General features: G+C 42.7%; 1 protein-coding gene across 1 annotated transcript in view; it reads right to left on the bottom strand.

Annotated features, from left to right (window-relative positions):
• Positions 1–24,833, bottom strand: part of PTPRM (protein tyrosine phosphatase receptor type M) — a 525,104-nt gene that overhangs the window by 206,965 nt on the left and 293,306 nt on the right. The window contains exon 11 of the mRNA XM_077352746.1: positions 21,252–21,354. Coding sequence (XP_077208861.1) covers positions 21,252–21,354 — 103 coding nt within the window. The remainder of the gene's footprint in view (positions 1–21,251; positions 21,355–24,833) is intronic.

Genomic DNA, 24,833 nt, shown 5'->3' with positions numbered 1-24,833 from the left:
AACATGAGCTGTTTGACATTTTATACTTCCTTTCCACCCAATAAGGTCCCCAAAGGGAGGAACAAGTAAAAACAATAAGGGCTTCTCCACATGCTCACCTTACTTCTAAATTTCTTGGCAGTTGATCCATAGGCACTGGTATCAGTTTAGGCATGGTTCTTCTACACATCTGCCCTCCCTCTACACTTAAATATTCGCTGAGTAAGTTTATTTTATTATGCACATGTCCTCAATAATAGGTTTCAAGGGAGAGTGCTGTCATAGGCCCATTATGCCCCCATATATTACTGCAAATTTTAAGAACAATAAGCCTTTAATCCTTGACATTGAATACTTACCCACCTTATGCATAATTCTTTTTCCTGTAGGGCATTTATTCTGCAGCTACAATTAAAAAAACAAACTTTTCTAAATCAGGGTGGAACATCCCTTGTGATGTGTGTGCATGTGGGGGTGTCCAAAGTTTTTTTTTTTTTAATTATGCAATTGCCCAACCACTGCTGTGCAGTAGTGTCCAGTTTGCTGTAGTGGTTAGGATTGTGGACTTCTAATCTGGCATGCTGGGTCCGATTCTGCACTCCCCCACATGCAGCCATCTGGGTGATCTTCGGCTCGCCATGGCACTGATAAAACTGTTCTGACCAAGCAGGAATATCAGGGCTCTCTCAGCCACAGAGTCCAGCTACATCTACAAACTATGAACCTGCTCCTTTGGACTGGGGTGATTAATTGCAACCCCATACAAAATAGGACACATATCAGTTTCTGGGTCAATTCTTCCTCTCACCAGTAGCATCTCTGGTTGTCAGGATTCAGCCTCAGCTTGTTAGCTCTCATTGTCTCATAACTGCTTCCAAGCACTGGTTTACCATATTCACAGCCTCCCTGAGATCCACTAGAAGTGCAAGAAATTCAGCTGAGTATCATTCAGATTTTGGTAACAACACAGATGAAATCTCTGGATGCCTTACTGCAATTTGTTCAATGTTGAGGAATTTGTGTAGCCTGAGACAGATCAAAACTGTTAGGAGAAAGTTATAAAACATTTATATTGAATCCAAAGATCATTTTCTACCAGTAGATGTAGGGCCAATTTTTGCTAATTATCTTTTTCCTCTGTCTAGCTCCATTTTGCTCCCCACAAAGTTCCTACGGATGCCTTGTCTTCAAGAAGTAGCATTTTGGGGAGTTCAGCAGGTTATAGCAGAAGTGTATAAGTGACAAAAAATGGTCTTTGATCATTCTTCAAGACCCTCACTGAAAGAGTCAGCTTGTATACTCTAGATGGGGAAAAGTGGAAAGATTCCATAGCTCCTTATGATACCGGCTAAAACTTTAACTGAATTCCTTACCAGATGATCCTGGAACAAGAATTATTTTGTAATGTAAGATTTCATTCTTGAAATCTCTGCTACTAGGAGCTGCATCCCCATTCCTTATCATTCAGTAAGGTATTTGGAATGAAATCGATACTCTTCATTTTAATTCAGGGAGGCATAAATCTCTCTATAGAAGGCCAAGCAGAAGCTAAGAGCCCCAAATATTATTTTCTTGACAGTTAACTACAGGTAGTCAGTCCACAAATAAACCTGGGAAGAAATACTCGTGTAGTCTTAGAGGAAGAGGAGGAGGAGATAAAGGATGGCTTAATTTCAGCCTCTAGAGATATAAGCCCAATACAAACCCTCAAGTGGTTTCGATAAGATTTATTTTCAGAGTCCCAGTTCAGGGGGAAGGGCAGGAGGATGGCATCTAGTTTTCAACATGAAACCTTTAAGCTTAAGCTTCTTTGTGACTATCCTACTATTTCAAATGAATATTTTCAAAGATTTGAAAATCACTATTTACAAAGGGGATTTTCTGGCAAAAAGAGATCCAAGCAAAGCTTTTTCTTAGCTTTCCTATGCATACAGACAGGAAATCCCAATGGTTTCCCTGTAAAGAAGAGTATATCATCAGTGGAAGGTGAAGGTTTTATCCTGCATATTGCTAGAAGGGCATTTACAAGGAGAGCGAGACCAATTATTCTCTTCCTCAGGGAAGAAAGATGCTTGTTTATTTATATGATATTTTGATTGAAGTAGCCTGAAGAGCTTCAGAGGTGCCCTATATCTTTCCTAAATGCAATGCTTTAAGTAAAATAAAGTGTATTTCAATGTCCCACATTATTATTATAATATAAAGTAAGACATGAATTTATGTTTCTGTAGTCTGTAAAATGATTACAATTCTGCAATTAAAAGTAAAACAGAGTATAGACTCTACTGACCATGTAATGAGGAATGAAGTCATAGTAGATGGCCTATTACAATTACAGGAAACTTCAGCTTTAAGGAGAAAATATATCATCAATGCTTATTGTAATAGACCCTAACAGTTATGAGATAGAGAAGTGACCCATGACTCATGAAAGCACATATCGTCACAAATTTTGTTAGTCTTTAAGGCATTACTGGACTTTTGCACTTTTCTACACTTATTATTTATACAGCACAATTGTTCTGCTGGTTACACTTATTTCTAAACATATAGATACCCGTCAGCAGAACACGGATTATGGCCCACTCAGTAAACCTCTGTCTGTGCTATACCACTTCAGCCTCAGATAGAGGCTTACGTGGCTGAATGCCCGTCCACCCAGGAAAGTCAAAGAATGATGGTTTTAGTTTACCTTCTCCTTAACACACTCATGTTTTATATGGGTGAAAGTTCTACTATATAAACCCGCAACTTCAGTCTGATGGTATACACATGTTTATCAACTAGGATTATTACAGCCAGAGGGTAGATCATTTTAATCGGCAAGTTACTGCACAAACATATAAAAGAAGAAGAGTTTGGCAGGGTTTCCGTAGGCATTGCTCTTTTGTGACCCCTATCTTACTGAAACCCTTTCCCACTTACAGGTGCATTTCTCTTAAGAACATTATAACACGTGAGGACATGCTATATGCATGGTACTGTTAGTAAGGATGCCACTCCCCAGGTCCCACCTGGAATTATAGGTTATCTCCAGACTAAAAAGATCAGTTCCCATCGAGAAAATGGCTGCTTTCAGGGGAAAACTCCATAGCATTATACTTTATTGAGGTTCCTTACTGTCCCTGGTTCCACCCAAAATGTCTCCAGATATTTTCCAACCCTAGCTGTTAGGTACTGTTAAAAGGATTTCCTGCTCTCTTGGGCAAACTGCAGATTAATACATAAAAAGGTCCTTGACTGTTGACAACTGTTAGATTTATTTCATTACATTAGATATGCACTAAAGATAATTCAATGTCGACTTTTTAGCGCTAATTAGCATCTCCAACCTTCAGTTTCATGCACAATAGTTATCACAACTAGGTATGTACAATCCTGGAAGACATATCTGCAATACAGCACACCATCAACTATCCAGGGAAAAGTGATAATACGAGTAGATCTTTACAGATTTGCAGCACAGTCCTAAGAACACTTTGCTGGGAGTGAACCCCATTGAGCAGGTGATGGTGGAAAGTGCTGTCAAATCACAGCTGGATCCCCACAGGAGAGATATTCAGAGGTGGTTTGCATTGAGACCTCCAAATACTAGCCAGGATTAACCCTACTTAGTTTTCACAATCAGTCTAGCCTGAACCATCCAAGGTGAGCTCCCATTGAGTAGACCTAAATAGAATTCTAGGTAGACCTACTTAAGATTGCTCTTTACATTTTTCTTTCGAGAGATGCCATGGACAGGTCAGGACTGAAAACACAGGATGGAGAAAAATAAGATGGAGAAGACAGCAATTAAGTAGTGTCTAACAATGAAATCCTTATCAGAGTTGCATCCTTCTAAATCCATTGAAATAAATGGGCTAAGAAGGGTGTACCTTGTTAGGCCTGAACAGCAGCCTAGTAAATTTGAAGGTTCCTACTGAATATTTGTTGTTATTGTAGCAGTATTCTTGGTATTAATTGACATAGGTCCTCCCAAACACCTGATTTCAGATAGTGAAAGGTGATACAGCTTATGGGTAACTGGACATCCTCTTTGATCTTTGGTCTTCCATCATAAAATTTTTCTTTTTCTATCATGACAGATTCTGGACTTTAGCCCTGCCTGAGTATGATGCTCATTCAGGACCTTAATCACAGATGTTTACATTTTTTGTGTGTGGGGGGGATATAAGATCAGGAACTTAACATTGGTTATTAACTGGTGCATAATAAAGGACATCCTGTACATTGTCAAAGGCATACACTCTTTCATATAGGCCAGTGGTTCTCAACTGAGGGGTTGGGACCCCTATGGGGGTCGAATGACACTTTAACAGGGGTCACAGCAGGGTGAGCAGCTTGGCCGTTGGGGAGTGCCATCCATACAACAGTCTTGCGGGGTAGGTCAAGATAGAGCGTTCATCTGTCTGGAGCAGCGGAAAAGAACGAGATCGGCATGGTGGGACGAAAGGCAGAACTGAACTAAGAATCCCTGGAAAAAAACAATTTATATACAATCATGAACAATGGATCTTCATGCCATTGGTCAGTTGCAGTTTAATTTCTGTGAAAGAACACTTGCATAATTTTATGGTTGGGGGTCACCACAACATGAGAAACTGTATTAAAGGGTCATGGCATTAGGAAGGCTGAGAACCACTGATATAGGCAAATTACAGCAAGGTGATTGGCAATTAATGATTAACGCAGAGTCAAACTGGGCATTGATTCCTTTATGCCAGATCCGGTGTTGCCTTCTGCATGACTCAGCTGCTGGCTATATGTGCTAGGCCTAATATCCTCCAGGTAAACATGCTGCAAGCTTCCATCTTGCTTTCCCTAAGACCTCAGTTTTCAGACAGGAGGAGATTTCCAGACATTAGCTCTCTGGACCTACCTCTGCTCTCTTGGCCTTGGCTTGGGATATGATCTCTGTCAGAATTTGGATCTCAAGAGCTAACAGGAGATAACTCCTTGGTTTTGTGTGCTAAGAGTTTCAATAGCTCTTCACAGGCTCCATATGCCCTGTTCTTTCTCTTTCGTCAGCAAACATCGAGTGCTTATGGGTCTACCTCCCATAACCATCTCAACTGGCCCACCATGGCCTCCTGAACCTGGAGTTCTTGCTCACAACCAGTTGTAGGTAAACAGCCCCTACCACCTAGAGGGCCAGGTCATCTCCTTAGCTATACCTATCTTTGGCCATGTTAACTGATTTGGCACTGGTTGGGTTGTGGCATTGGTGGACCAAGGAGGCAAGTATCCTCTACTGTGCCTGATGATCCTGAGGCTGTGTGTGCCAGGGCTGATTTCCTAACTATCTGTACCTCCTGCTGTGGCCCCATTTACTCCTGAGGCAAAGTACCCACTAAATGGAGGAAGCAGCCCCCCAAATGCTCAGTAATTTCCCTTATTGTGATCATTAAAGAAAAAACAAGAAACAAGCAAAAGGTCAGGAAGATAGATGCTAAATAATTTGGACAGAAGGGGGTTAACAGATCCAACTCTAGCCTCCCATAGATTTCTTCCTAGATGTGTTCCACTCCACTTTGGGCTACATAATGCTATTAAAAGCTTCAGGGTAGCAAAACTCCCAAATTAATTTCAAGATGTGACTGACAGGTGGAGCCCAGCCAACAGCTGGGGCTTTCTGATGGCTTGAACAGGGTTAAAAATGCCCACACCAGGATAGAGCAGTCATAGGAGGGAGAGCAAGATCTATGTGGGCCATTGGGGCTTTTCAAGAAGGCCAATAGTATTGATGGGGGGGGGGGAGATCCAGAGAGGAGGCGGTTGAGAGGCTGTAGAAGGTGGTGGCGATGCAAGAGAGCTCAGGAACAAGATGGGAGCAGTGTGGACAGAGGAGGCCTGCAGCTAAAGCAGTCAGTGTCATAAAGAAAGAAAAAAAGGCATGAGAGATTTAGTGTCAAAATGACAAAAAGAAGGCAGAGGAACCACCAGGACAGAGCAAATAGGCAAGCCCCAGAGCTTGCAGTAAGGAGTCAAGGGTAGTTAAGGAATCTGCTCCTATGATTGGGGAACTTAGAGCAAAATCTTGCAAGAGAAGCAGAAAAGTTTGAGGATCTCTGACTCTATGAAGCCTAGGAAATCAACTGAGCAGGGATGAGAGCTGGAGGACTGCAGCAGACACTGAAGTCTGGGGAAGCATGCATTGGGCCTTGTGATGTATGATGGAATCCTGTGAAGAACTGAGAAGAGAGTTCCTGGCTGGCATAACAGACTCCCTGATTCTTAGGCTCCATAATGAGGACAGGCGATACAAGAGTTCTTTTTGTTGCTACAAGTACAGGAAAGAGGAAAGCTCTCGAGCACCCCATTCTGTCAATGGCAATCTTAAGCATTCAGTTATGGGGCTTAGTTATGCAAAGGTTTCTAGCCAGGTGAGCACAATCAAAAGGCCGTATCACATCCTGGCAATAATGTGTCACCTAGGACTTAGGGATACCAAAGACTCAATGTTATCTCTTCCTCAGGACAGGAAAAGGATGTCTGACTCACAGAAGGATGAACAGAGAGAAGTAATACATTCTTTGGACATAAACGGAACAAGGCCATTTTGGGGATAACTCATTCTGGGGATAATTTAGAGCAGGAGTAGTCAAACTGTGGTCCTACAGATGTTCATGAACTACAATTCCCATGAGCCCCTGCCAGTGGTTGCAACTACTGGCAGGGGCTCATGGGAATTGTAGTCCATTAACATCTGGAGGACCACAGATTGACTACCCCTGATTTAGAGGACGGAGCTCTCATACCTGGGCTACACCTCAATAGCTGCAATCATCATAAGGACTCAGGGTAATGGACAACTGATCAAGCGTACCCTAGAACAGGGGTAGTCAACCTGTGGTGCTCCAGATGTCCATGGACTACAATTCCCATGAACCCCTGCCAGGGGCTCATGGGAATTGTAGTCCATGGACATCTGGAGCACCACAGGTTGACTACCCCTGCCCTAGAATACCAACAGTTAAGGTATGTTTAGCCAAGGGACAGAGTACTAGAATCAGAGAATTGGAAGAGATCTCCTGGGTCATCTAGTCCAACCTCCTACACCAGTGGTCCCCCACCCTTTTTATCACCGGGGACCACTCAACACTTGACAATTTTACTGACGTCCACTGCCCTAACGCTCTCTGACTCTGGTCGCTATGGTAATGTTTAAACATCTCTTCAAAATAAGATACAGACACACAACAATGAACATAAGAAACATTTTATTTTTGTGGAAATTTTAACTCATGACAATGACAAATCAATGGGAACCCTGAGCTTGTTTCTCTGCAACGAGATAGTCCCATGTGCGCCTGCCGGATCGTGGATGAAGTAAAGGGCCAAGGGGGGGAGGCGTCCTTTGCGGCCCACCTCCAGTTAGTCAACAGACCACATGTGGTCCGCAGCCCACAGGTTGGGGATCGCTATCCTACACTATGCAGGACACTCACAACCCTATTACTCATGTATGTACTTTAACTTTGTAATCTTGCTTGATCCCTTGTTGTGCACAGTATGTATCCATCTTCTTTTAAATTAATTTCTTATTGGATTTGAAAGTTGGAAGTTTGTCCTTCAAAACCATGATAAACACTAAAAGGGTGCCAGGGGAAGGGAAGCTGTTGATCAACAGATTGCTGGAACTCTGGGAGTCCACAAGTGCAGCATTTTGCCCCTGTGAAGCCTAGACATGAGCTCTAGATCAAACTTGCCAACAGCTATATAGATGGAGAGCTAGGAGGGCTAGCCTTCGCAGTGGAAAATACTCTCATCAACCAGCTGGTAACAGCATGGATGCCCAGAGAAAAGTAAGGCACTCCTCTGGTAGTCAGGTGGTCTCAGAAGAGCAAGGCTCTGCTAGGCAGAGACCAGAGATGGCCGTTGAGTGTCTGTGCCTCTCAAAGCCCCCAAAGAAGAATGGCACTCATAACTCAAGGAGTGATCTATGCCTCCAGGCAATCAGGTCTAAAACAGCATGCACATTTCCCTGTATAATGGGATAGAATTAATTTTTAAAATGAAACCTGAGAATTCAGAGTTGGGACATAACGTTTTTCTGGAAGGCAATCCCCAAACACCTTCCATACTTACCAGCCCACATCATACCTATTATAAGAATGCAGTAAAAAAAGAAATTTGTTCCTCTTCTCATTCTGACCCAGCAGTTGCATATAATCCATTCTTTATAATAGGTAGATTTATAAGGAAATCAATTTTCAAACTTGTTATGAATGAAATCTCTAACACTCCCCAGTTCTTATGGATCAATATCCTAAAAAGATATTATATTCAAGGCTATTTTCCTTGATGAAAAGTAGTCTAATTCATTTTTTAAAAAGAAGCATGATATTGAGACATAATAGAATGCATTATCCTTCATTGTGCAAGTTATACAAGCCTACAGCTGAACATAAGGAAACTACACATTTGTCATATCATTTATGGACCAAAGCACAAAGCACATTTGACCTAACCAGATTTTGTTCATAAAATGAAATAATGAAAAAGAGATAACGGGTCTTGTACAGACTTCTTTTTTTGTCCTATGCCATGCATCCCGGATATCATAGCTACCGTGATGAATATTCTATTTTTGTAACCTTAATTTCTCTTGGTCTGGCTGTGATCTAGATAAGATCAATCATAAATTGCTTTGGAATATTAGCTGGGTACCATAAACGCATTTTCTGTTCTTTCAACCATAACTCATTACAAGGAAGTGGCTTGGCATCAGTAAGTCATCAGTGCCTTTTTTAAAGTATATGCAGCTCAATACCCTACTGCTAGACTATTTAGTGATAAAATCTGATATAATAAAATATTAATTACAGCTGAAAGGTTGGGTGAAAAATATGAACTCAATTACAGCACCATATTGCGAACAAATGGCAGGGTGAAAAAATAGCTGATAGTTATGGACATTTGGGATAATAAAAGAGCGGCTAGAACATTAGAATGAGTCTGAGAGATCCCTAAAAGGCCTCCTGTTATTAATCTTTACATCAGACCTGGAATTCCAAGTTCATAAGGCCTAGGTGGAAGGTCTGTTCATGGTGAAAATCATCAAAAGATCTAATTCTCGAAAGGGCCAAAGCTATGGATACTTGAATCCATAGACTGGAACAAAAAGACAGATTATTGTACCAGTCTGAGAAATGCCCGAAGTTTGAAAAAACATTGGAAATCTGTTTTTTTTTAAGGATGTTAAGAAACTCCCAAATAATAGCTTTAAAAATTAAGAATTAATACTAAACAACAACACAGGGGTTGATTTCCACCAGTAAAATACATAGGAACAAGGCATAGGCTTTGAGGGGGGACTCATTTGAGCCAAGTCGAGCAGCAACGACCAAACAACTGGATACTCCCCCAGGCCTGTCTACTTGCTATTGTTCAACCACAATCACCTCAGTATGGTATATTGGTTAGAATGCTGGACAGTAGTCTGGGACAATTAGGATAAACTCCCTACTCTTTCTGGATGACCTTGGGCCAGTCACTCTCAACTTAACACACCTCACATGATGAGAATTATATAAGTTGCTTTGCATCACAATTGTGAGAAAGGCAAGATATAAATGAAATATGGAAACAGGAAATATAACTGAAGATGGGAGGTAAGTTGCTAGGAAAGAAAGAAGCAAGGAGACGTGAGGATATGGGGGTTGCCAAGAGGAGGGAAAGAAAAAACAGCATGGGTAGTGAGATAAAGAAGAATGTGAGGTGCACCAATGTCCTTGCAGGTTCCCTACCACACAACAGACCAGTGGCTGACACTGTCCAACCAGGCCAGAGTTTTCCCAGGGAAAGTCTGCTAAGAGAGCAAAGGAGGGAAAGCAGGAGCCAAGGGGACAGATAAATATAAGTTATCTGCTGGGTAGAACGTCAGATGGCAGCGGGTAAAGGAGAAAAAGACTATGAGCACCTTCAGGGAAAAGTAGCAGGAAAGGGGAAATGATATTCTGCCTCACAGGCCCTTACAGCTCCCCCCCCCACACACACACACATATTCTTCTCCACAACCTCCACCACTCACTTTCCTCTGGCAAATTGAACTTCTTTCTAAAACTTCTGGAAAATGACTTTCCTGACTAGTGGTTATGATGAAGTCTGAATTGTCTCTCACAGTATTTTCATTTCCAAAGGAAATATGTCACAAAGCCATCAAAAAGCGATCTTATGGAGCAGCTGTCCCCAATCCCTGGTCCGGGGACCGGTCTGTGGATCAGTTGGTACTGGTCTGCGGCTCCTCCTCATCCTCCTCCCTGGTTGCTGCATTGGGAGCTGCCCTGTCACTCTGCCGCCGGCTCACCTTTGGTGCTCTCTGGCAGCCGCCATGGCTGGGGCTCCCCCTTGGCGTGGCACTGTTCAGGTGCTGCTGGCAGCGCCCCCCAGTGGGCGGCGGGAAGTCAGGGGCACCAGCAGGAAAGCAAGTGGAGCAGGGGCTCAGGTGGTGACGGCAACATCCCTCGGCAAAAGACTACCCCCCCGGGCCTCAGTAAAATTGTCAAGTGTGAACCAGTCCCCGGTGATAAAAAGGTTGGGGAACACTGTATAGAGGATCCAAACAGTATGCAATTGCTTTACAGAATAGTGGGATACCAAAATTATAACAAGGATACTATGTTTTCTAGTATGCACCTCCACAAAGAATTGCCCCCCCTTCAGAAATAATGGGGATCAATTATATGCTACCATCATCGATTGTATATTGCAGTGGTCCCCAACCTTTTTCCGGCTGGGGACCGGTGGGGCAACTGCCCCGCCCGCGCAGCGCGCATGCGCGGTCAAAATCACACATGTGCAGCACTTTCGATGCGCGGCACGGCCCTGATTCCCTCTACCCCCTCCCGCAGTAAGAAGCTTCCCGGGCCGCAAGCTTGCGGCCCGGGAAGTTTTTTACTGTGGGGGGGCGGGGAGAGGGAACCAGCCCCGGCACCCTGGCCTTCGCAGCCGAGCACCGGGCTGCGGACCGCAGGTTGGGGACCACTGGTACATTGGACAAAACAGCAGGAAATCTGATTCTACAGTGAGCAAAGCCCTATTCCTATTCTCAAAGATAGAGTAAATCTGAGCTGTAGAGCAGGGATAGTCAACCTGTGGTTCTCCAGATGTTCATGGACTACCATTCCCATGAGCCCCTGCCAGCAAACGCAATATAATCCATGAACATCTGGAGGACCACAGGTTGACTACTCCTGCTGTAGAGCACTTCAGCCGCTTTGGTCATTTCTAATGAAGATACAAATCTGAACTGACCCACAGAAGCTCAAATATATTTATTCATATATATACCTGGCTTTTCTCCCAAACAGGGAATCAAAACAACTTACTACCTCATTTTCCCCTTATCCATCTTATCCTCAAAACAACAACTCTTGTATGGAAGGTTAAGCTGAGAGAGTGAGTGACTGGTTCAAAGTCACCTAATGAGCCATAGCAAACTGAGGATACAAAATTTAGGCTCCAACATCCTCCTCTGACAGTTTAACCACTATACTACACTGGCCCTAGAAATGTTGGTTTTAGATGGTAGGGAACACATCTAGTTTCTCCTCATCTAGTTTGTTAGTTTCCATCTATAAAAATCAACTTGTACCCCAGCAAACCTAATTAACTCCCATCTCTCCTTCATAATTGTACAGTTCTGTAGCTTTTTCTATTTTCTTTTATAGTGTGGGATGGGGAGAAATGACAGTTTGCATTAATCATCTTATATTGGTAAATAAGCGAATTTAAAAAGTTACTCTCCTTTCTCATATGTTTATATATACTAGTAAACCAAAGAATTCATAAAGACATTTGCTAATAAATTATCAAAGTTAGAAAAGTAGTCTAATAATGCTTTTATTAAAAAATAACTAAAGTTTAAAACTTTGGATTCATGGCAAAGCAATTTGCTCAGTAATTCCACTGGACCTTTGGTTTACAGGTACTGAAATGTAATATAATAATGACAAATTCTCCTAATATATGTAGCTTGGTCTATGCCTTGTCAATCATTTCATCTCTCTTAAACAGAAACTTTTGTAGAGCTGTAAATTGTATAATTACCTTCAGTCCCAGTGAGAAAAGTGGACTATAAATAACAGGAAGGAAGGAAAATTTGCTTTTTTTGATATTCAAAGCCATGCTATTCAAGCTATACTTTAAACTCAGAGCCAGTCTGAGAATTTGTGGGACCCTAGCAGAGCATGAGTACGGAAAGAGCAGAGAGGCTATAGGAGTAGCAAAGTGTCATTCCAAGTGTCCTTAAAGAGCTCCATCAATCAAGCCTCTTGCCAAGAGTGTTTTGGAAGGAGTGAAGGAGAGAGCTTCCAACTCACCTGCTGCTGCATTGTTTGCAGTCCTATGCAGGAGGCAGTAGAAGCAACATGAGCGCAGGACATGGAGAAAGGAGCAGCAGCAGTGGGTGAAAAAGAGACCAGGCTCATATGGAGGAGGACGATATGAGCGTCTTCTTATCCTTGCTGCAATGCAAAAAAGTGTGCATGTGCACATGCACTCTTTTCCCACCAGGGTGGAGTCTGCACGGAGCTTTTATTCCAATCCCAGGTCGATTCAGTCCCTGCCATCTTCACTGAATGCAATTTCCATTTTGATTTTGTCCAATTTAAATTTTCCCTCTGCAACAAGCATGATTGATCCAGAGTAGCCCTACCTTTATCCTGCAATATCTTAGAGTGCTTTTGACCCTCAGTATTTGAAGAATTGGATTGAGAAAGCATGGGAAAGCATGCAGAGCCAATGCCTGCTTTGCATTTGTTACTGAGGTCTGTGGTAGAGAAGCCCTGATTGGACAAGGCTGTAAACTTTTCTTAAAGGGGAAGCCCTAATTTTCTCTCAGCAGAAGCTGCAGAAACCCCAACTTCTGTCGGTAGAGGTTTGCCTCGTGGTTTCCCCCCTCCTCTGCCGTCTCTAATCCTCCCCCCCCATTCAAGAAAAGAGGCTCCTTCTGCGCTTGGTTCCCCCCTCCCTTTCTGAGCCTCCCAAAGCATGTACAGAACACTTTTCTCTTTCAGTGGGAAGGGGGGGGGGAGAGGAAGACCAGAGTTCAAATTGATCTGGATTCAGCAGGATCCACAATGGAATAAACAAAGTAAGTGCAGATTCAGCCCAGTCCCTTGGCTCCAACTTTATAGGGCTGTCCCTGCACAATGCAGCAACCTTCCTTTCTATCCTAGCACTTTGATGATGCAATCCTAACATCCTTATACCATAAAAGGTTGAGGGAAAAGGGGGGTAAAGAGAAGTTACTGACCTGATCCATGGGGGGGAAGCACTGTATGGGGCCCCTGGAAGCACAGGGCCCATAGCACATGCTACATGCATAAACTTGCCCTGTTTAAACTACAAGTGATAACCATTTTCTCACATATTTTAATAAAGCATAGAGTTTGATTATCTTAACTATAGTTGCAAACTGTAATAACTATGTAAATTTCCAGAATAATTAAATGTTTGATAATTAAGGATTCTTTCAGATAGTTATTTAGTTTCCAGTAAGACTATAACAGTGATGCAGTTTGAAATTTGGAAGCATAAAATATTTTTCATGAATTTACATTTGTGAGACTTATAACAATGCAAATATAATTTCTAAGATTTTTAATCTGCTTTATTTTGTATGGATTAATTCCACTTTTGAAGGAATACTGAAAATTGTTGAGGGTATAAATAGAACAAAGTTCCATATTTATTGTTCAAGCCTCAAATGTTCTAGTTGCCAAGATCCAAAGAAAGAAAACCCTTCTCCAAAGCATAGTTTAAATAATAATAATAATAATAATAATAATAATAATAATAATAATAATAATAATAATAATAAACCTTTATTGGCACACAGCAAAGATAAACACATACAACTGAACATGATGCATATAAAATAAATTTTAAAACGTCTTCATTCTAGCTCAAGATGCAATCATTAAATTAAATATACATATATATACATATATATATATATATACATATACACACACACACACACACACACACACACACACACACAGCAGTCAACCTTTCACTGTTTTCACTAGTGATGTTAGAATCAGTTGTTGTTTTTCCTCATAAACAAATTCCAAAAGAAAAAGACAGAATGTCTTTGTCCCTACAAAGCAGACTCATTGGCAGGCCAGACCACTACTGCTGAGCTGGGAAGCCATAATAAGTAGAAGCCAATCATTAAATTTGGACGGGCAATCAGCACTTACTTCCTAGCAACACTAACTGAAGATGTACTGTGGATTGTACCAACTGCACATAAAGACACATTCCACCAGAAATAGCTGGCAACTAATGCTCACAAAAAGTAGGACAGAAACTTAAATATGGAATGGTAGTTGACTGCAGCTGTCCAAATGTAATTTTTTCTTTACTGCCCTACTGTCTCCTGCTATTTTAAAAACCTTCGCTGTGTTGCAGTATGTGCAACTGTTCCCTACATTTTTACAGTATAGGAATAGACTGCAGTGTTAATGCAAAATCTGGGTGAACAGCTTACTTTTTACCTAGGACTGTTCTGCTGTTATGAAATCTGCTGGAATGTCAGTGATTACTCTTTCAGCACAAATGATGGGTATTACAGAAAGAAAGCTTTTCACAGGAAAGATTGCAGAGTAATACTAGTTATGCTACTGTAACAGTGGCAACAGAATATACATTCAGGCATCACCAACCAGCTGCAGTAGGATAGGGGACAGGAAGAGAATAAGTCAGAATAACAAACAAGCCATCATTGTGCCCATCTTGAGCAAAAAGGTCAGTGGTGTCACCAGAGGAAACATATGTCTGCATGGAGGTTTTCCTGCATTGGTTTTTCCTCTAGCTTACACACATTATTTGCTGATCCTTACTCTTTACCCAATAAGTCTCTTGTGGCGCAGAGTGGTAAGGCAGCGACATGCTGTCTGAAGCTGTCTGTCCATGAGGCTGGGAGTTCGATCCCAGCAGCCGGCTCAAGGTTGACTCAGCCTTCCATCCTTCCGAGGTTGGTAAAATGAGTACCCAGCTTGCTGGGGGGTAAACGGTAATGACTGGGGAAGGCACTGGCAAATCATCCCGTATTGAGTCTGCCATGCAAACGCTGGAGGGCGTCACCCCAAGGATGAGACATGGCCCAGTGCTTGCACAGGGGATACGTTTACCTTTTTACTCTTTACCCAGTTTTTTTCAGATAACCTTTGTTGGTTTTGGGGAGTCTGTAATATCGCATTGTTAAAGATGCAGCCAACATCCACCCACTTTGCAGCTATATCCTCCTTTTTCTGAGTTGCCACCATTTTTACTGGTGGAAGCCACTCTTTATAAAAATATTGTGTGGATTTTTAATGTGGCATAATTATTGAAAACTTATCTTACACAGCTTTTTGTCTGTGACCACTGCACTTAAAACATGTACAGAATGTGTCATTTAACTTCCCCAAGAAATCATTATGACATGTAGTCAACCTGCATCAAACAATGAATTCTAGTCATGAAAAATTCAAGGGCAAGTGCTACTGCATAACAAAAAACAAAATGCAACATTTTTTACAACGTAAGTAATTACTGCAGTGTTCTGTCAATGTAAGTGAAATTGACCATTTGACCATAAATAAGAGTACTCGTTTGCCATAAAGCAACAACAATTATGGACATCAATAAAGCTCCATCACTTTGATATCACAAACTCACTGAACCATTGTTTGGTTTATTGTATGGCCTGCAAAGCCATAATTCAGAGGCAGTTTGCAGGCAATGATAGCAGGAGATGACCCTGTAGTTTCTCTTTCATGTCCACAACTTTATGGAACCTTAAATAATATTTTTTTCTAAATAAAACAAAAACAACAAGGAAGAATGTTCATGGCAGATATATATAAATAAATGACTAGCTTATGCAAGAACTATTATGTAACTTAATCTATCATATGGTATCTCAAAGTACATCCAAAGGCTGTTCGGGATCAATGAACAGTAATGGTAAAGAAAGAAAAATACAGCCCAATTGTTTAAAATGTTTTTTTAAAAAACAACAACAACAAAATCCTTACTTTACAGATATACTGATGGTTCTGAAATGGTAGTGGCTGATGAGCAAAGAAATAGAATCTTAGAGTTGGAAGGGGCCATACAGGCCATCTAGTCCAACCCCCTGCTCAACGAAGGATCAGCCCAAAGCATCCAAGAAAAGTGTGCATCCAACCTTTGCTTGAAGACTGTCAGTGAGGGGGAGCTCACCACCTCCTTAGGCAGCCTATTCCACTGCTGAACTAGATGTAAATTTTTAAAATTAAAATGGATGAAGGCTGAGTCCAAGAGCACCTTTAAGACCAATTAAGAGTTATTCCAGGTGTAAGTTTTCATGTACACAAGTGTTACACCTTGAATAAACCTTAGTCAGTCTTAAAGGTACCAATAGTCTATTACTTCAGACCAACATGGCTACCCACTTGAATATAAACAGATATCTGCCTTAATAGTAAAAGCAAATTCTATGCTAGATATTAGAAAAGAATTTAAAACAAAACATCCAGTATTTTAAGGATCCAGTAAGTTTTTACTTCCAGTATTTTAAGGCTTTTGTATACATCAGTGATAAGTTACATGTGTAATACTGTATACAGTTCTGATCACTCCATCTCAAAAACAATAGTAGTACAAAAAGGTATAAACAAACTTACAACACCTAAAGAACCTGATGTCCAGTTTCAGGACATTTAGGACAGATTACCAAAAACACATTTAACAATAATTAACTTACAGATAAGAAACAAACCAGCTTCTCCAGCTTCAATGAGTGATTAAAACGTAGAATCTACTTCAAGAGCATGTAGCAATGGCCACAGGCATGGATGGCTTTTAAAGAGAATTAGAAAGATTCATGCAGGTTAAGTCTATCAGCAGCTATTAGCCATTTTGACTAGAGGGAACCTCCACATGCACAGGCAATAACCCTCTGAATGCCAGTACAAGGCAGCAACATCAGGGGAAGGCCTTGGCCTGACAGGGAGGGATGGGTTGGGGTTGTATTGTAAATCAAAAAAGCATGGAATCCAATAAGTTAGAAGACTTCAAGGGAATTAACTCCCCAACAGAAGCAATATGGGTGGAAATACTGGGCCCTAAGAGTCATTTAAAGTGGAGCTGTACTATGGCCCACCTAATCAAATCCTTGAGGCTCATTTTGAAATACAGAAGGAAATAAATAAGGTAAATAAAGCAGGTGTTATTACACTGACCTTCACATTGAATGGATAACATGCACTTAAGTCATGTTGTAGGCATCATAAATGACAGTGCTCTGGAACAGTGACAGAACCAACCAGCTGGCTATTATCTTGGGCTTGGTTCTGAGCAGATCTCAAGATCCGGTGAGAGAGGAACAGTGACCACAGCACTATTAAGTGTAACACTGAGGTTAATGGTAAATTACCCCTAAAGTCCAATACAGCAACATTTGATTTCAAAAGAAGGAACTTTACAAAAATGAGGGAGATAGGTTTAAAAAGCTGAAAGGTAAACAAGAGAGTCAGATTAGACAATGATTGAAAACTATTTAAATCACACTAATTGAAGGCCAGAGGGATAAGGGGTCTGCAACCAGCAAAAATCTCTTCCATTAATGAATCCTATCTGTACTTCATTAGGATTCAAATCTGTGTAAATAAAGAATGCACTAATGTCATGGCTATCAGGTGGGAGCCAAGTCTCAGCAACTGCAGGGTGTCATAATTCAATACCAGAGTCCAGGATTCAATAACACAATCCAAATGAAAGGTTAGAAGGCAGTTCAGGTTCTCAGTCCAGCATCGGAGAACATGTTAAGCCAGAATCCAAACACAGTCCAAGGGTCAGGTAATGAAGTACCATAAATCAATCCCAAGAAAGTCAGGAAACTAGTAGCAACATCAGCAAAAACAAAACATCACACCACCGATACTGGCTTTAGCTTCATTACAGCCTTATTTAGAGAATTTCCTTACAGGTCCTGTGCTAAGCTCCTCTGCACAAGGTGAGTCAGCTCCTTTACTCATGAGGAGTAGTAATAACTTACTGGTTTCTCCAAGCATTCCCTCAGCAGAGGACAGACCTGGGGTTTCCACATGCACTGCATCTGGTCTAAGCCTCAGTCCTTGCCTGTCACCTTCTCTGCTCCTAAGGACCTTTAGCAGACCATGATGAGTCTGGCAGTGGGTAGGGCCCTGCTGGAGCCTCCTGGCCTAAGGGCCTTGCTGGTTTAGAGGGCAGCACCAGTGCTAATTCAGTTTTTCTCTGGGGAAGCCACAAAACACCAGATTCACAGAAAGGGACTGCCAAGGAACGGCTTTGGGATGAGTTCTCCTCCTCCTTTTCCACTAAGGACTCATCTTCCTACCCTAAACATGGAGGTTGACGAAAATTGCCCTGTGAATCTATGCTTCTACAACACAATGGACAATTAGGATTTTTTGGGGGGAGGGGGCATTACCTTTACATTGAGTGATAGAAGCTGGTTTCAGAACATGTCTATAAACTTGGCTTCTTTGAAACAAGTCATACATCCAAGCAGCAATTTCTTCATTATGCTGCAGTTGCAACTGTGATTGACTAGATAAAAACTAGAACCAGTCACACACTTATTTTATATTTTCCCAGTGTAAAAAGAAAAGGCAGTAAAACTGTAAACAAGCAAATCAGGACACCAATATGCTAGAATTTGTGCTTACTCTCTTCCCTCCTTTCCCTCTATCCATCAGAGGAATTAAAGATTTTTATGTGACAGAGCTGATGCTTTGATCAATAAAACGACAACAATCATTTACACTGAAAAAGTTAAGCGCAGTTCCAAGAATCTGCATTAACTGGGTGGCTACAACAGAATCAATAGACAGCCATTGCACTTAGTGGAGTGCATAAATAAAGTACAGCTACATTTTTCTATCTGACAATGAATACAGATGAAGGAAACAATCTACAGGGAACTTCCAGTCAACTCCCTCCCTCCACCCCACAGAAACACACTGAATTAATACAGATGTGTTTATCTTCCCATTATTGTTCACTCAAACCATGCTTGTGTGCAAGGAGTTAATAGCAGAGGGCTGATTTGATAAAGCAATACTGAACTCAGAATACATCTAAGTATAAAATAAAGAATGCTTTAATTTTCAACCTTATATCCACCAAGTCCATATTATCCTTATCCATTGTTGCTCTTCTATATATTTATGAAACAGCCTAAGGGGTGGGATGTGTCCGGCTGTCCAAGTTGGAATAAGGCCAATCAGGGTGCAGCCAGCTTTGCCCTGATTGGCCCTGCCCCTGCAACTCCCGCCCTCTGTCCCTGGATTCTAGCCTCTTTGCTCTCAGATCCTCAGTGCCTGGAGCCAGCAGCAGGTAAGGGGAAAGGCCCTGGGCAAAGGGTCATGGTGGAGGGCCTCCTAACGAGGGCCTCTTGGCCTGCTAGGCTGGGCCTGCTGACGAGAGCCTCCTGGCCTGCTGACTGCTGAGGAGCTCTGTCGGCCCTGCTAATGAGCTGCCCAGCCCCCACCCGCCCCACTTGATCTGGCCGCAAGCTGCTGCCCAAGGCCACCTTAAACTGCCTGGCCAGGGCCCAGGGGAAGGGACCCTTTCAAGGCCTGTTCTTAGGAATGGGCTTTGAAGCTCGTCTCCAAATAACGCTAAAGCTGAGAAACTGTATTTTCTTTAAGGGCCAAAATGCATGTGATGCTCAACTGCATGAATTTCGTAACCCAACAGATAGCTGTTTAAACTAATTGCAGCTTCAGATACTTCAACCACTTTTTGTGTATGTCTGTGATTTGTAATGGGATATGAGAAAAAACAGTCAGGCAAAGAAAGGAAAGCATCCTTGTTCTCAATTGCAGAGTGAAAACAGACAGCAACTGCCATGTGATCCTTTCTTGGGATCCTCAACTAGTCTTAGTGGGAAAAGGTATCTGATAGGTGTCAGGGAGGTAAAACCATGTTTCATCCTACTGCTGTGGCATGCTATATGCCACCTTATCATGAGAGATCTTCCTTTCCCAGAAGGTTTTTGGAGGAGGGATGTTTGGTTGGTGTTAGCAGAGGAAAAGAATGCTTCACTAAGCCTCAACTCACTATACAAGCCTCAATTCACTATACTCTGCTTCTTTCATCATTTTTCTACCAGCCTGGCCAACTTTGGAGACTGGCTAGGGGAGAAAACACCCAACAAGCTACTAGAATTGGAAAGACTCAGGATGAGGCAAGGTACAACTCTCTGATCTAAGAATCTACCCCACACATTCACATCCCTTATTTCAGTGGTCCCCAACCCCCAGTCCAGGGTCCGGTACCAGTCCATTGATCAGTCAGTACTGGGCCGCGGCTCCTCCTCCTCCTCAGATGCTGCCTCGGGGGCTGCCCTGCCACTCTGCCACCAGCTCACCTTTGGTGCTCTCTGGCGGCCGTCATGGCTGGGGCTCCCCCTCGGCGTGGCACTGCACAGCGGCTGCTGACAGTGCCCCCCAGTGGGCAGCAGGAAATCAGGTGTGCCGGCAGAACTGCAAGCAGAGCAGGAACTCAGACGGTGGTGACATCCCTCGGCAAAAGACTACCCCCCCCCTGGGCCTCAGTACTATTGTCAAGCGTTGACCAGTCCCCAGTGATAAAAAGTTTGGGGACCACTGCCTTATTTCATTACAAGGAGGAGTTGCCTTTGTTTATACCCTACTAGAGCTAGGAACAAAATGTAATAAATGGAATAGGATTTTAATATGGGGCTACCTCATTTGTAATGCAGTCTCTACAATATACCATCTCAAGTAGACTGCTGAAAATCCTTCTAGGTAAGCTTTAAAATACTATGTTTTCTGGAGCATTATGTTGGCCATGATGCAATTTCGTTTTAAAACTCCTAACTTTGTCTCAGCTGATTACCTGAAATAAGGGTGATTAAAACTGAAAGTGGAAAAAAAGAGAGAATGGCTATTGAAAATATAGTAGAAGAGGATGAAAATAATGATGTGTCCTTGAACTCATAAACACTGCAGTGAGCAATTACCTTAAAAGTGTAAAGAAGCCACCCACATAACAGCACTGCAGCTTTGTTCCTTATTTTCAAAGAACTATCTTTGAAATCCTTCATACAACACTCCATATCAAAGCGTTTTCTTTCCTCGTCTGTTATTTAAGTTAATTAGAGATAATGCAAACACAGATTTAAACACTGATTGCTGTGTAAAACAACCACCACCACAACCAGAAGATGCTGTCAAAAATTAATTGATTTTGTTTTAATCTTGTAAAGCTTCCCAGCCCCACCATACCTCACTGGAGCGCCTCTGCTCTGTGCAGGCTTCAACGTAACTGTCACAGTACTGTCAGTTTGATTTAAAGGTGTTTCCAGTTCATAAGGTGGCATAGAGGGTGCTAGGAAAAAACAAGAACAAAGGAAGCAGTCACATAATTTGTATCTTTCATGTGATTCTAAAAATCCTGTTTTAAAATATCCTTCTGCAGAACACAAAGACTATTTTAAAATGCAGAGGCTGATGCAGCCTCCCCCTCACAACCTTTTCAAAAGAGGGAAGTGAATTGCTATGCATGGTACCTACATTTTGCTATTGCCGGGTTTGCATGTAACATGAGCTTCATGCAGACTGCAGTTATCTCATGGACTAATACCTCTAGAAGCCAGTCTTGGCGGATGATTTATTATCATGGTATTAATTGCCCTTCCAAAGGCTTTACAGCTGTTATTGAATTCACACAACTAGAGAGTGGATAATGACTTAGCTAAGACCTCCCTGTTTGGCTTGTGTTTGTATGGAAATTTAAGTCTTCCATGTCCTAGCCAACTAGTATATTTCCTGTTTAGAAAGGGTGCTAGTAGCCTTGTATGGCATAGATGGAAGTATACCGAACAGGCTACTCTGGACCTGGGCCTCCATTGACAAGGAGGCATCCAGGATCATGTCCAAATTCCTGGCTGAGAGTGAGATGTTAAGCTGTACCCCAGCTAGAGTGGTCATCCGTGTTTCCCGGTATGGCCCCTTCTTCCCCAGCCACAGGACCTCTATCTTGGAGGAGTTGAATTTCTGGAAACTTGGCTCTAACCATCCAGCTACAGCTTTCCAAACATCTGGCAACTATATCTGGGAGGGAATCTGGACATCCATCCTTTAGGAGATAGAGCTGGGTGTCATCCGCATATTGGTGACATCTCAGCCCATAACTCCAGACCAGCTGGGCCAGAGGGCAGATAAAAATAATGTAGGGGAGAGAACCATCCCTTGTGGAACCCAAGGGATTTAAAAGCGGCATGACCGGGGAAACTACAGACCAGTAAGTCTGACCTCTGTTGTGGGGAAGATAATGGAGCAGATATTAAAGGGAGCAATCTGCAAACATCTGGAGGACAATTTGGTGATCCAAGGAACTCAGCATGGATTTGTCCCCAACAGGTCCTGTCAGCCCAACCTGGTTTCCTTTTTTGACCAAGTAACAGGTTTGCTGGATCGTGGAAATTCGGTTGATGTTGTTTACTTGGATTTTAGTAAAGCTTTTGATAAGGTTTCCCATGAGGTTCTGATGGATAAGTTGAAGGACTGCAATCTGGATTTTCAGATCGTTAGGTGGATAGGGAATTGGTTAGAGAACCGCACTCAAAGAGTTGTTGTCGCGTTTTATCAGACTGGAGGGAGGTGAATAGCGGGGTACCTCAGGGCTCGGGGCTCGGTCCAGTACTTTTTAACATATTTATTAATGATCTAGATGAGGGGGTGGAGGGACTGCTCATCAAGTTTGCAGATGACATCAAATTGGGAGGACTGGCAAATACTCCAGAAGATAGAGACAGAGTTCAACGAGATCTGAACACAATGGAAAAATGGGCAAATGAGGACAAGATGCAATTTAATAAAGATAAGTGTAAAGTTCTGCATCTGGGTCATAAAAATGAAAAGCATGCCTACTGGATGGGGGATACGCTTCTAGGTAACACTGTGTGTGAACGAGACCTTGGGGTACTTGTGGATTGTAAACTAAATAGGAGCAGGCAGCGTGATGCAGTGGTAAAAAAGGCAAATGCCATTTTGAGCTGTATGAATAGGGCCATCACATCAAAATCACAAGATGTCATAGTCCCATTGTATATGGCACTGGTCAGACCACACCTAGAGTACTGTGTGCAGTTCTGGAGGCCTCACTTCAAGAAGGCCATAGATAAAATTGAATGGGTACAGAGGAGAGCTACGAGGATGATCTGGGGCCAAGGGACCAAGCCCTATGAAGATAGGTTGATGGACTTGGGAATGTCCAGCCTGGAGAAAAGGAGGTTGAGAGGGGACATGATAGCCCTCTTTAAGTATTTGAAAGGTTGTCACTTGGAGGAGGGCAGGATGCTGTTCCCGTTGGCTGCAGAGGAAAGGACGTGCAGAAATGGGTTTAAACTACAAGTACAATGATATAGGCTAGATATCAGGAAAAAAAATTTCAAAGTCAGAGTAGTTCAGCAGTGGAATAGGCTGCCTAAGGAGGTGGTGAGCTCCCCCTCACTGGCAGTCTTCAAGCAAAGGTTGGATACACACTTTTCTTGGATGCTTTAGAATGCTTTGGGCTGATCCCGCGTTGAGCAGGGGGTTGGACTAGATGGCCTGTATGGCCCCTTCCAACTCTATGATTCTATGACAATTTTCCCACCATAACTCTGTGTCGGGTTCTGAAGGAAGGATATCAGCCATTGACAGGATGTGCCTCATATCCCTGCCCCAGCAAGGTAGCAGGCCAACAACTTGTGGTCGACCTCAAATAACACGGCTGACAGATCTAACATCACAAGGATGGCCAAACTGCCCCTATCAGCTGGTGCTGGAGATCATCTGTCAGAACGACTAGCACTATCTTCATCCTGTCGCCAGGACAGAAGCAGACTGGTATGGATCAAGCAATGAAGCTTCATTCAGGAATGCCAGGAGCTGGTCCGCGGCAGCCCTTTCAACCACCTAACCCAGAAATGCAAGATGTGAGACTGGGAGGTAGCTTGCTGGGTTCTGCAGGTCCAACAATTCTTTTTAGTACAGGGCAGACCGCCGCCCCAGCACTGAAAACTCCCCAGTTGACATGGAGAAATTCACAATATTCCTCATGGGGCCTCTACGTGTTTTGAGCAACCAGAAAAGGCAGGGATCCAGGGGCAAGTGGTCGCCCTCACTGACCCTGACAACTTGTCCACTTTGGGCAAAGAGAGTCACCTGAAGCCATTAAACATCATCTCATGTGATAGCCATGGAGCCTCCAGTTCCCTTTTTGTCTCAAGCATGTCATGTAGGGCTTGGTGGAGCAACAAGACTTTATCTGCAAAAACGCTCGCTAATGCCTCACAGCTCAGAATCAATTGACTAACCTTATTGGTGCCCTTCCTTGAGAGCAGTAAGAGACCAAACTAGCCTAAATAATTGTGTCACGCTCACGGACGCGATTTCAGTGATGAAAACCTCTTTTCACCACCTTCAGTGCCATCTCATATACCTTCATAAGCGTGCGATAGGATATTCGTGCAGCTTCATTGCAAGTCTCTCTCCACAGTTGCTCTAGCCATCCCTCTTCTTCTCTTGCAGCTTTATGGAGTACCACAGAGCCAGTGTGAGGCAAGGGTGGAGAGGGTGTCGGACAGTGATCTTGTCAATGGTGGCAGACAAGCGGGACTGCCTGTCCTCAACTAGTGTCACCAACGTGTCACCAAAAGACATTGGGTCCCGCATAGCATTCAGGAATCTGACTGGAACCCTAAGTCTCCATGGGTGGACAAAAATGTGTCTGCTGCCTGAACAGGGAGGGCATGATATCCTAGGGTGTAGTGTTCTGACCATGTGATGACATCTGTTGCCATCAGATTAGGATCGCATTGT

Source organism: Paroedura picta, chromosome 9 (genome assembly GCF_049243985.1).
Source record: "Paroedura picta isolate Pp20150507F chromosome 9, Ppicta_v3.0, whole genome shotgun sequence".
Classification (NCBI taxonomy): Eukaryota; Metazoa; Chordata; class Lepidosauria; order Squamata; family Gekkonidae; genus Paroedura; species Paroedura picta.
Note: the sequence above shows the minus strand (reverse complement) of the source record. Positions and strands in the feature narration are given on the sequence as shown.